Genomic DNA, 14,393 nt, shown 5'->3' with positions numbered 1-14,393 from the left:
GTTTGTGTGTTTCTCCTCTGTGTTCATGTGGGTTTCCCTAGGGTTGCTCCGGTTTACCTCACAAGTCCAAAGACATGCGCTATAGGATAATTGGGTGAGCTAAATTGTTCGTAGGTATGCATTTGTGTGAATGACAGTGCATGGGTGTTTCTCTGTGATAGGTTGCAGCTGGAAGGGCATCTGCTGCGTAAAACATATGCTGGATAAGTTGGCGATTCATTCCGCTGTGGCAACCCCAGATTAATAAAGGAACTAAGTCAAAAAGAAAATGAATGAATGTTTGTTTGTTTATTTTTTCTTCTCTTTTCTCTATATTTTTTAATTTAAAAATCTTTGTGAGAAATCTGGCTTCTATCAAAATAAATTCTCTAAATAAATAAATAAAAGTAACATGGCTTGACCATAATTGTTGTAAACAATGAGAAAATGGAATTCAGTTATTTTATTTTCTTCCACTCAAAATGAACAAAAGGTACAAATAGTAATGGAATCTGGGATCTTAAATTTTAAAGAAGCAATGGACAATAAATGATACTGTCATTGTGAAAGTGTCTATTAGGAACACAGTAACTCACAGCCAAACGTTTTGAATGGAAACGTACCTTTTTGATTGTGCCGATGTACTGCTTCCAGCATGCTGGAATCAGCCCCTGGATCTGTCTGAGCTTCCTCACACACTCCATCGATGCTCAGCGAGCTGAGCAGGACCTGAGATCCACTAGAGACCACAGAGCCAGAGCCCTACACACCTACAATAACATATTCAATATATTTCATAATGCATTCTGGGATAGCATGCATGCGGTATGGTCAAAAGCCATGAGGCGCAAACTCAAGAAAAGGCCAAAGCAGTAATCCAACACCATTAGAGGTGGAGCAGTTATGGGCGAAGAAACAATGCATGATGCAACATGAAAATGTTTGCCTTGCTGAAGATATGCATGGCAGCTATCATTACAGGACTTTGCGGGGAGTAAAATACATGTTTATTTAAAACACTTATTGTAGATGTCAACTGTATGAGGGCATTGTGTGTCTTTAATTGCTCTGTTGTCAATAGTGAACCAGTTTGTTATGCTGCTATGGTTAATCTTTGGTGTCGCACTGATCTCATTAGAACCAAAACCTATAATTGTGGTGTGCGCACTTAACTAACGAAACAATTCTGTAGTGATAAATAACTAAAAGGAAGTATTTATTCTGCTAAAAATCCACTTTATTCAGTTAAGGTGTACCTAATAAAATGGATTTTTATCTGAATAATATGTACAAGCCTTGATTCTTTAATTCAATAAGGTGCTCATCTGAGATTTTCCTCCATGTTGACAGATATCATTATGTAGTTGTTGCAGATTTGTTGGCTCCTCAATCATGTGAATTTCTTGCTCTGCCACATCCCAAAGGTGCTCTACTGGATTGAGATGTGGTGATTGTTAGTGAACTCACTGGCATGCTCAATAAACCAGCCTGTTGAAAGTAGCTATCATATAATAGTCCACTGTTGTAATAAATGGATGGACGAGGTTGCAACAATACTCAGGTAGGCTGTTTGGCTTAAACAATTCCCAGTTTAGACTATTATACATTCATGTTGTTTATGCCATGTGAGAGCCATAGGAACGAAGCAATCATCTGGGTGCCGCAAAGTTCTCAATTCCCACGAGAGGAGCTCCAGAAGCGTTAAAGGAGGAGTGATGACAGAGGTTTGGTTTTGGTTTCTGTTAAGGTGTCAGTCATCCTTAGGAGCTGCTGCCGCACGTTTGCTTCTGTCTGGTAAAACGTTTGCTGGTTCCCGCTTTCTTATTTCTTATTTCTTATTTCTTATTAACCTTGTTACATGCCAAATTCTGACCATATTATCCAAATGTTGCAGCAAAAATCAAGATTAATCAGACCAGGCAGCCTTTTACCATTCTTCTATAGTCCAGTTTGGGTGAAAACTTTTATGAACCTAGCCTTAGGTGCCGTTTACACTAGTGCTGTTTTAATTTTAAAACTGCATTTTAGAAATGAAAACGCTCTTCGTCTAGTCTGGTGTTTTTTATTGTTTCAGAAAAATTATCTCCATAATCACTGTCTACACTATTCAACCTAAAACGTATGATACCTGACCATTTTCTGTCACAGGACAAGCCCATGTTTAGCCAGAATCAGTTCTTGATGTCTACTGGTTGTGTAATAGTCATATGAGAGGGGTTTGACGAATCAGGGAACAATACACAATAGTCCAGACAATCAGTCTGAGTGATTGATGATAGCTGGTCTGTATATACTGAAATGGAATACCAGCACTTCCAAACTAAATGGGGGTCTTTAGTATATTCAATGCACTTTGTTTTTGCAGGTCAAAGATGCCTGAGTACAGACGCCAGGCAAAACAATAACAAACATATGCGTTTTAAAACAAACATGCACTAGTGTAAACAGCACCTTAGAATGTTGTTGATATCTGACAGTAGCGTCAGTGGTAACTCTTCTGCTGCAGTAGCTCATCTGCTTCAAGGTTTAATGTGTCGTGTGTTTAGAGATGATCTTCTGCAGATCTCAGTTTTAACAAGTAGTTATTTGTGTATAACCTTTAAGTCATGCTCACTGGTTCCTTCTTCTTTTTCAGATCTTCTATGTTAACTCTAGAGAGGTTTTGTGTAGATCAGTTTCTGAAATATTCACATGTTCAATGTCACCTAAATCGCCTTTCGTCCCCATTCTGATTGTTAGTTTCAGCAGATCATCGTGACCAATTCCACATGCCAAAACGTCTTGAGTTGTCAACATGTGATTGGCTGGTTGCATAGAGCTGTACCTAATAAAGTGAGTGTATTATGCTAATTTAATCCACAATGACTTACTCTACTTAATAAGTTATCTCCATAAATCGCTCAGTATTTGCATTATACAAGAGGGTTCTTCATAGGAATATGACTGAGCATTGTATCTATATCCGAGACAGCCTGCATGGAAAGCAATGACTATCACGAGCAGCCAAAGAAATGAAACAATGTGCATAAATCATGATTTTTTTTTCTTTGCAAATGTGTGCTGTTGATTCTCAACACCAACTGTTTTCACCTAAAATATTTGTCTCAAGTCCTATTCATCATCAGAAGGCATGTTTACAACGAACAAAAAATATAAGAAATACAAGTAAATTAGTGCCTTGAGAGCTGATTGGGTGGAAGTGCAGAATACTGGAAAAGCAGCAGCCAATCAGAGAGAGCCTATACGTACATTTTCAGTATACTTACAATTAATATGCAATCAGTTATAAATAATCATATTACTGAGTGATTTTTCCATAGAATTGTACTTTACTTTTACTTGAGTACATTTTTAGTTTTGTATCGGTACTTTGATTGCAATATTGTTTATTTTTTCTTATCTACAGTGATTTGCTAAGCAGACTAATCATTCCATTGACTCCCATCCAATCAAATTACACAGAAAAATCACATCAGACAGAACAACCTCAAGACCCGAGACGCTTTACAACTGCAGCAAACATACAATGTGGAATCGTTCAAATTAAAAGACGAAAATTGTTACACACAATGATCAAGACTGTATAAACTGCATGTCACTGATGAAAAGATGAAGATGCCTACTGTATGATGACTGAAATTATCAAACAACCTTAAATAATAAGTAAATGCACTACATAACTTTACGTTTTCAAACCTATGCACAAATTGCATGTGTTCTAGCAGTGCTGTGTGTGAGCTTGGTTTGCTGGAAACTCATAGCTTGTTAGGCAGGGTTTAAAGTGTATAACCTAAGCATTACATATCGTTAAGCATAACATACACTTGAGTACTTTTAGAAGGGCTACTATTTACTCATACTTTGAGTAGTATTTAAAACAGATATGTTTACTCAAATGGAATACATTTTTTTGGCAAGTAATGTTACTTTTATTTGAGCATTATTTTTCACTAAACACTAATGTAACGGAGGCCAGCTAGCGAAGTGCTATGCAGGTAAACCTCCCTCCTCTGACCTCTAAAGGTGCTCTAGCGACAGAATCTAGAGGCCATGCTCTTTAGCCTCCTTGTTAGAGCAACCGACTCCCCATACAATGTATCGCTGGTTCGATCCCAGCTCAGACCAGGTTGGGTGCAGTAGGACCGGTGGGTTACACGTGGGGGCTCGTCCGGGATGGGAGCAAGGTATAGGGGAGTGAGTGAAACAGAGGCCAGCTAGAGAAGTGCTATGCAGGTAAACCTCGCCCCGCTGACCTCTAAAGGTGCTACAGCGACAGATGCTAGAGGCTATGGCTTTTAGCCTCCTTGTTAGAGCAACCGACTCCCATACAACGAATCGCCGGTTTGATCCCAGCACAGACCAGACTGGGTGCAGTAAGACCGGCGGGTTACACTGACTTGCATTCAAATTCAAACAAGCTGATGTTAAAGTTTAACTTGACTTTGATTAAAATTGCATAATAAATCTTAAATTACATTCAATTTCTGACAGAGATGAAAATGAAGCTGTAAGGGACTGAAGTGCAGTGTGTTCAATGTATTGTGCTACTATTTAATAGCATGCTGACACAAATGTTCTTCCAAAAAAAAAAAAAAAAACATTTCATTTGACATTTTTGAGTTGACAAACTACATTTTTGAAAGTTGTGAGTTGAGGAAATTAAGAACATTTATATATTGTGTTCCAGGCCCATAGCCAGGAGGGGGTTCGGGTGGTTCAAAAGACCCACCCCTAAATCCAAAATTTGTCCCATACATGAGCTCATTTGTCCCATTTGATGTGAAAATATCTCATCGAAAAAGGCTTTAAGACCAAGTGGAATCCTCAGTTGACGGTCACTTCAGTGTGACTTCAGCTAATCAAAGTTTTGGCCAATGCTAACAAATATTTCTCATGAGTAAAACATCCAGCTGTGCAAGAAAACATACAATCTGATTTAAGTTAAGTCCTTTTTTGCTACTGTATTGTTTTTAAATAGAGAAAACATTTTACAAGTAAGTTTTATTGTACGTTTTGGATCTTATTCTTGAAACAAAAGATGATCAATAAAAAGGTGGGAAGCACCAAATATGGCCCATATTATAATTTATTTTAATAGTATTTTGGCTATTGTTTTTGTCCATGACCTTTCAAATGTACTTTATAAGAGATACTATAAAAACTGTGAAGCTCTGCATTATTATTATTATGTTTTTTTTTAATATTCAAATGGACAAGTACTGACTGAGGAAAGTTGAATATGCTGGCCAGTTTATTATTTGCCTAATAAATGACAATAGGATACCGTTTTTAATGTAAACTTTTTTATTATATATGATGAAGTATTATATTCATACTTCTTTATTATAAACCTTTAAGAAATATATTTGGTACATCAAAAAGTGTGGTTATGCTGATCATCCGACAAGCCAATTCATTAAAATAAATAGTGCTTAAAATGTCTCTAAAATTCAGTGTTTAAATCTCAAAGTTAAATAAAAAATGAGGCTTCTAACTAAATAAAGGTCAACTTTTAGAGAAAAAAGAACCTTCCCTTTTACCAGGCTGGCTACGGGCCTGTGTTCCACTCCACAAAGACAATTTCAATCTGCATGTGTCTAAAAGGTGAAAAGATATGGAGAATGATATCTTTTACCTTTCAATGAAATTGTGATCAATTGAAAATTAAAAATAGTAAGTTTAAAAGCACTTAAGAGATTCAGGAAGTTGTAATTGTGCTTTTTGGTCCATTCTGGAGCAGGACAGCATGTGATTTTCAATTGTTCACATACTTTTGGCCACAGAAATTTCACAATGACAGAACTGGCTGTTCATTTTGTCCTGGTTTTAAGCGAAGCAAGCCAAAATGAGCAGGAGATCTGAAAACGACACAGTAAAACATGACAAAACAGAAGGGTTTAAACATTTGTACCTGCTTCATTCTGAAGGGCTGAGATTTAATCTGGGAGTGACAGAGGAGAGAGGACGAGAGGAAAGAAGGGATTAGGTCACATGCTTCAGTCATCATTGAATCAAGCATACACACAACGACATTTATAACAGATGCTATTTCACAGCATCCAACCTGCACAGATTTCACAGTAATGATCTGATCAAGCCAATCAAACAGAGAACTTCAGATGGGCATTTTTGGAGAACAGACACACAAAAAAAACGAAACAGAGAGGCCTTTTCACAACTACACGACAAAAAATAAGTTGTTGTTGTTGTTGTTTTTTAATCCAGAGAACTTGAAAAGTACCAGCCAATCAGAAATAGCCTATGAATAATATTGGCTATACTCACTAATAGTTTTCACCAATTTGCTAAAACCTGATTTGCATTTAGATGCAAACAAGATGATGGTAAAATTGGATTTAATTGAAATGACATGATATAGTTTAAGGCTGAAACAGGGAGAACTTCACAAGTTGTTCAATTGAGAATATCTGAAAATCAGCAGCCAATGAGAAACTGCCTTTGATTCGCTAAGTTTATTAATACTATTTACCTGTTCGATAAAAACTGATCTACATTCAGTTTCAAACTAGCTGACGTTAAAGGGAGAGTTCAGCCAGAAATAAAAATTCTGTCATCATTTACTCTCCCTTCATTGTTCCAAACCTGTCTGAGTTTATTTCTTTAGGTATACAGAAAGGAAGACAACACAGGCTCATTGTGAAAATGTACCTCCGCGGACGTTTCTGGAGACAGCGAACTACGTAGCCAGAAGTACGTATAGCCACATTTTTAAAACGAACGCTATGGGGTGGTGTGACGTCATTCCTTTTCGCGCTTACCAGCTGACCGACCGCCTACCTCCATATGGACGGCAATCCGGCTGCAACCAGTTTGTCCCGTTAGCGCGCCACGTCCGTCGGTGGATTTGACATGCAGAGAGGTGTTGAACACGAAGATGGGGGTATGAGTCCGGTGAAGAGCGGTTCCAAAAAGCAGGTAAGACAAAAACAGAACCCAAAATATAAAACAAACAAGTGAATAGCAGGGTGAGAATGTGGTAAAATCTGAAAACGTGGTAAAAAAAAACAAAAATCATACAAGGGCTTTTATTTTTTGGATTGCTTTTGAAAGGTGTTGGTTGGGTTTAGGGAAGGGGGAGGGTGGGTCAGCCAATCATTCGCTAAGTCAGTCAGAAAGTCTGTCAAAAAGTGAGTCGACAGCGGCCTCTGGTGGGTTTATGCGAGAACAGTAGGCGCGAATGGCACTAGCGAGGGAAATTTGAGATCTCGAAAAGCGTACATGGCGACCTCTGGCGGATTTGCGAAAACAAAAACTGCAGAAAAAAGTGCCGCTGGGACGTATTTCGCGGTCTCCAGAAACGTCCGTGGAGGTACATTTTCAGAATGAGCCTGGGTTGGATATTTTGAAGAAAGCTGAAAACCTGTAACTATTGACTTTCATAGTATTCACTCTGAAAACGTACCTCTATATACATTTCTGGAGAGCGGCAAATATGTCCCAGGAGATTTTTTTGCAGTTTTTGCGAATCCACAAGAGGCTGCTGTGTGTGTTTTTTCAGATCTCAGATTTCTCTCCCAAGTGCCATTTGCACCTGCTGTTCTCGCATAAATCCACCAGAGGCCGCTGTAGACTGACTGACTGACTGACCGATCAATTGACCCACCCTCCTCCTTCCCTAAACCCAACCAATAGTGTTTTCAAAAGCACCGACTGACCCGCCCACCCACTTCCCTAAACACAACCAAATTCAGAAAAAGAAAAGCCCTCGCCTGACTTTTACCACATTTTTAGATTTTACCACATTCTCTGTTATTTACTTGTTTATTTTATTTAACAGTGGGAAAGCTGTCCATACGGAGGTAAGTGGTCAGCTGGTAAGCGCGAAAAGGAACGGTATCATACCGCTCCATTGCATTTGTTTTAAAGACGAAATGCAGCCATACGTAGCTCTGGCTACATAATTCGCAATCTCCAGAAATGTATATAGAGCTACGTTTTCAGAATGAGCCTATGTTGATAGTATTTGTTTTCTTTATCATGGATGTCAGTGGTTACAGGTTTTTTTAAAGTTATCTTTAACAGAAGAAAAAAAACTAAGACAGGTTTAATACCATTTAAGGGTGCATAAACTGTCAGTTTTGAGTGAACTTTAAAAGTTGAGTTTGTCTTTGAATCAGTTTATATAACAGACTTTAAAAAATCCTGAGAGGAAAAGAGAGGATTTTTCATGACTACATGACAAAAAAGTTCAATAATTCAGAATACTTTAAAAGCAGCGGCAAATCAGAAACCACCTATGAATAAATATTGTCTATTCTCACTAATACTTTTCACCAGTTTGCTAAAACCTGATTTGCATTCAGATTCAAACAAGCTAATGGTTAAAAATAACACTTTGATTTAAATTACATAATATAGCTGAAACAGAGAGCACTTTCACGACTCCATGACAAGGAGTTATTTAATTCACTATACCTAAAAAGCAGCAGCCTATCAGAAATAGCCTATGAATAAATATTGGCTACTACTTTTCACCTGTTTGCTAAAAGCCGATTTGAATTTAGATTCAATCAAGTTGATGTTAAAGTCGAGCTTGACTTTGAATCAGTTTATATAATAGGCCTTTAAAAAGCCAGAACTGAGAGAACTTTATAGACTCAGTGATAAAAATAAATAAATTGTTTAATTCAGAATACTTGAAAAGCAGCAGCCAATCACAATAGCCTATGAATAAATATTGGCTTACAGCTTTCACCTGTTTGCTTAACACTGATTTGCATTTAGATTCAAACAAGCTGATGTTAAAGTTGATTTGATTCGATAACAGACCTCAGAAAAACTGCAAGAGAGATTACAAGCCCACAAGTTGTTCAAGTCAGAATATTTGAAAAGCAGCAGCCAATCAGAAACTGCCTATAAAGAAGTATTCACTACTTTAATTAATATTATTTAGATCAGCATTCAGATTCAAACATGTTATAGTTATACTCTGAATCAATTTATAAAATAGACTTGAAAACATCTGAAACGAAGAGGACTTTTCACGACAAGAAGAAGTTGGTTAATTCCAAAACGGCTCCACCCTGATGGGCCAGTGTTTCAAGCAGGCCGATAAGAGTGTAATTAGCGGTAGGAGGAAATAGACGTGCTCGCTGAAGGAAGCGGCTCTCTCTGCTGATAAGAGCGGCCTCATTGAGCGCCCCGTCCCAGCACCGCTGATGCTAATCCAGCCAGACTCTGATAGCAGCAGCCTTTCACACCATGCAGAACAAAGCAGCGATGGGGGGACAGAGCAGAGAGCGGATCAAATGATGAAAGAGCAAAACAGCAGAGCTGAAGGAAGGTGGGCAGAAAATGGAGAGAGAAAATCCAGCAGCAGAGCTGGACTCCGGCAAAGACAGAAGTGAAGAATATGAGGGTCGAGCTAATGTTTTGGGCTGTCAGTGCAGCATTGCTAATATTAATGATGTAATCTGTCTAATTTGAGAAGATTAGATGATCTCAGTGAGTCAATATCTGGCTATTTTGAGATTATAATAGATTCAAGAAGTGCTTATTTGGTAAGAAAAAGTTCATTTCAACTGCTCACAGTATTCAATGTTTAAAATAGGAATAGGATTTTCAGCACTGTTGGTAGCTACTAGCTTCGTTACATTTTTTTCAGTAGCTCAGCAGCGATACAATGTAACTTTTCCAGGAACTATCTACTTTTTTAGCAAGTAGCTTGATAACAGTTAAATAGGTTATTTGCAATTATGTGGTTCTGGTGACATGCGAAATTCAGATGGAGGGCAGGAAGTAAAAATCTGTTTTTAAAATTAATTGTATTAAGAGATGCCTAACCAATCCAACGTCTATTTGGCTTTTTATTCCCAACCATTTTTTAAAAAAAAATTAGTTCATAAATGTAATTATCTTCCCTCTAAGCTACCTTTAGCTTTGTCTAAATTCCACCAGCAATGCCTGCATGCTTGGATTTTTCCCCTCACCAATTTTTCTTATGGAATAACCGAGATATTATGATCAGAAACGAATCATTATTTTTCCAAAGGTGGTTTGAAAATAATATTAATTGTATCCACCCAGTTTACTTCACCTAGTTAAAAGTCACTGTAGTTTTAACCCAAGAAGCTCAGTGAATATTCATTCTCCTTTGCTTTTAGAAGGTGTTAGTCTGTTAGATAAGAAATTTAACAATAGGTTTGTGCGTCAAATTTTTCAATTTAAAAGGAAAAATTTTTCTAGAGGAAATTTTACTGGAGGTCCTTGGTTGAGGATATAGATTGGAATAGAACTTGGCTTTTACCTGGGAAATATTGCATTTCCAACAAGGCAAAAGAAACATTTTAAAATAAGACACAAAATTTACCCAGTAACATCGACAGATACTGTTCTTTCTGCAAACAAGCAGAGGAAACACTAATGCATATGTTTTTTGATTGTCCAATATCCAAGCAATTTTGGTCACTCTTAAGTTCTCATATATTTGCTTCTGCCAAATGCTGTGAATTTGCTTTAGTCATAAAAAAGTTCAAATTTGAATGGGAGACACAAAGGAAACTCCATATTTGTGCGATTTATACCATATTTCATATACCATATACCATATGAACTAAAATATTTTTGTCTGTCATCAAGGCGGTAGATGCTGTATAAGCTATTACGTTACATGAAAAAATACTATAGTAAATATAGTGTTTGGAAGCAAACTATAGATAATAAAATAAATTAAACTGTCGTGGTAATTATATTGTTGCTGTTGTACAACACAACTGTAGTAATAAATTGTTCAATAGGCTTCAGTTTTCTATGCTATAATCACAATGTACCTCAGTTTACACTAACGTTACTGTATTTATTACAGTTTATCAGTTGTACACATTATACAATTTACTATGTGGTTCAAAAACATGTTTATTATAAATTACTATCATTTTTTCCACCATGTGGATATCTTCCAGACATCACAAAATAACTGAAGAAAGCATAGTAAAGCATGGACACATAGTCTACATTATTATATAAGGGGGAAAAGTGCTCCACAATAATAAACGTCTAGTTTTGTCGCAAGGATTGCATTAACTTTTTGTTCGGTCGATGATCTTACCATCAACAAACATTCACCGCATCTCAATGTTAATGTTACCGATGTTTATTCCACTAAAACGCTAGTAAAGTCTTGGATTATTGCAAATCAAGACAAAGATTTGATTGCAGCAATTAAATGGCAGAGTACATTATTTATATTCTCCTGGATTTTGTACAGTGTGTTGTCAAATTTGGTGCTGTCAAACGAATTGTACACATCAATATAGCTAATAAAAAAAAAAAGTTTTTTACATGCCGCCTTTTCTTCCGTTTTTCAGCCAGGTTCTTGAACTTTCCCCCATTTATGAGCAAAAACTTTTGGAAGTCTAGAAAAGCTGTTTGGCATTTCTTATTTTGGCTGATTTAAAACAATTATAAACAACATAAAACAGAAACATGTTGATGTCCTATGTAGAAGAATCACTTCCTGACTTCCATCTGAATTTCGCGCGTCATCAATGACGTCATGTGAAAACAACCTATAGCATTCAGTGTACCTGCAATAAGCACAGTGTCTTCTACACAAGATCACTTACTACAATAGTGTATTACAGCCATTTATTGGTAAATCATTCATCTTGGGATTTTACATTTATTTGTTTATGAATATTATTTTGCAAATAATATTTTTCAAGTAACAGTTGAAATTTAATCCATAAAGTATCCTAACGGTTGGCAATTAACCTGAAGAAAGAATGTTGTGGGATGGATTCAATAACATTTCTTCTCAAAATAGAGCTCCAGTTGAAGTCAGAATTATTAGCCCTGTTTATTTTTTTTCCCAAATTTCTGTTTAACAGAGAGATTTTTTCAACACGTTTCTAAACATAATAGTTTTAATAACTCATTTCTAATAACTGATTTATTTTATCTTTAGGTTTGTTCTGTCGACTATTGGAAAAATATATAGCTTAAAGAGGCTAATAATTTTGACCTTAAAATGGTTTTTAAAAAATGAACAACAGCTTTTATTCTAGCTAAAAGAAACTAAATAAGATTTTCTCCAAAACGGACACATTTATTCACATTTTTGTAGTATAGACCTTTGTAAAAATTCACAAGTGTTTTCCATTTTCTGATCTTTGTTCTGTTGACTTTTGATGTAGAATATTCAACTCAAGTGTCAAGTGACTTTTTTGACATTTTAGCAGTTTGAAATAATGTAATGTATAAGAAATAATATATAGAGAACTAATTCTGTAAAATAAAAGAAAATGTACTGGCAGATCATTACAAGGTTTTTGTCCCATAATATACAACACCAACCCAGACAATACAGTATATCACTTTAAACTATTAGAAATGTTAGAAATGTTAATAAGTCACTTTTTCAAATTTTTCACTGTGAAAGGTTATTGAATGAAAGTTCAAGGTCTCATAATGCAATTAAAAAGCATAAATAAACAGGGGAAATTTAAAATAAAAACATGAATCACTAATTACAGCTATTTTTTACAGTGTAGCTACTGTTTTAGAAGTGTAGTTTGACAGTAACTTAGCTTTACCTGATGAGCACCTTGTAGCTAATTAAGCTAGAGTTTCAGAGTATCTTCCCCAACACAGGGCTTCAGGCATCAAAACAATTCATCAAGAACCATTTGATCATTTGACATTAAAAGACTCTATTTAAAAATCTCAGTGCAGGCTCAAAAATACTAATTAACTTTTTCATTTTAAACCTTTTTTCTTTGCCACAATCCTTCAAACGACTAGGATTAACCCATTTGTCAGATAAGACACATCTAAAATGTTCAAAAATAATGAAATTTACTATGATCTCTTTTTTTATTTATTGTACAGGTCAGAATATGGAAGCGGTTTCATTTTTACATAAATACTTTCATGAAAAACTATTTTACCCATATTTTGTTATTTATTGTGATAAAAGTCACTTGCATTTAATAAGCTTTCTATGTATATACATTATAATTGCAAGTTTAATTTGATGCTGAGACCAAAATGGGACATCTTAAAATAAAAAAAATAAAAAATGTGTGTTTGATTTTCCAGATTCCATGGAAACTGAATTTTTAAAGTCATTTTGGTACGTGAAACTTTGAACCTGCCGCTCATTTTTGATGCTTTATTAATATTTATTTTTTAATAAGTTTTTATTAACATTTTTATCAGTTCCTAGCAATAATTTGAATAATCAAGATAATCAAGACAACAAGATAAGCCAGAATCCTTATACTCTTTACACTAATAATAACTAAAAGTTCAATACTTATTATTAAATATAGGTTCTTTATCAGCATGGTTCCATTAGGACGTAAAAAGGATAGTTCACGCCAAAGTTACTATAGGTGCGTTCGACTGCACTGATCTGTGCAACAAAAAGTCGAACGCACCTATTGTAACTTTGGCCCGAACTATCCCTTTTGCGTCCTAAATCTGTTTTAAAGTGGTGCATGCCGGTTAGAAATTTAGTCCGGATTGATGCTGCGATCAGACGACTGATTCAGCCGGTGCAGCATCTGAAAAGAGACTGCAGGAGCTGCGATGACAACACCGATATTACACGACTAGCCGAGTTCACTGCATGACAACAACCACGTGTATTTCAGGTTTATTATTGGACAAATTCCATCTCACAAACTTCAAAACAATTTTAACTTCATTAACTTTTTATGCCGGCGAAGCAGTGGCGCAGTAGGTAGTGCTGTCGCCTCACAGCAAGAAGGTTGCTGGGTCGCTGGTTTGAGCCTCGGCTCAGTTGGCGTTTCTGTGTGGAATTTGCATGTTCTCCCTGCGGTCGCGTGGGTTTCCTCCGGGTGCTCCGGTTTCCCCCACAGTCCAAAGACATGCGGTACAGGTGAATTGGGTAGGCTAAATTGTCCGTAGTGAATGTGTGTATGTGTTTCCCAGTGATGGGTTGCAGCTGGAAGGGCATCCGCTGCGTAAAAACATATGCTGGATGAGTTGGCGGTTCATTCCGCTGTGGCGACCCCAGATTAATAAAGGGACTAAGCCGAAAAGAGAATGAATGAATGAATGAATGAATGAACTTTTTATGCCATCTCTATCTTGTACACATCATGCCTATTAAAAGACTACAAATATTTTACTGCAGTATCATCTTTTGCTAAATAATTTGTTCATAATGACTAGATTATTTGCATAGGTTTATTTGACCTTTTCTATACAGACTACTGTATTCAGCTCCATAAACGATTTAAATGATATATTTTAGTAAATAACCTAAATATTAACTCAAATAAGTCTTACAGACTTGTAAGACTTGTAAAATTATCATCATTGATCCTGACACCCCTATAAATGTTTGTTCACAAATCAAGTAAAAAGTTATTTTATTAAATATAAAAATATATGATTATAAAATATTTTATTTCCTGTCAGGCTGT

General features: G+C 36.1%; 1 protein-coding gene across 1 annotated transcript in view; it reads right to left on the bottom strand.

The window, feature by feature from the left end:
* The window catches only part of kidins220a (kinase D-interacting substrate 220a), a 116,996-nt gene that overhangs the window by 10,644 nt on the left and 91,959 nt on the right, over positions 1-14,393 (bottom strand). The window contains 3 exon segments of the mRNA XM_056476730.1: positions 603-668; positions 670-741; positions 5,891-5,920. Coding sequence (XP_056332705.1) covers positions 603-668; positions 670-741; positions 5,891-5,920 — 168 coding nt within the window.

This window comes from Danio aesculapii, chromosome 17 (assembly GCF_903798145.1).
Source record: "Danio aesculapii chromosome 17, fDanAes4.1, whole genome shotgun sequence".
In the NCBI taxonomy this organism is placed as follows: domain Eukaryota; kingdom Metazoa; phylum Chordata; class Actinopteri; order Cypriniformes; family Danionidae; genus Danio; species Danio aesculapii.
Note: the sequence above shows the minus strand (reverse complement) of the source record. Positions and strands in the feature narration are given on the sequence as shown.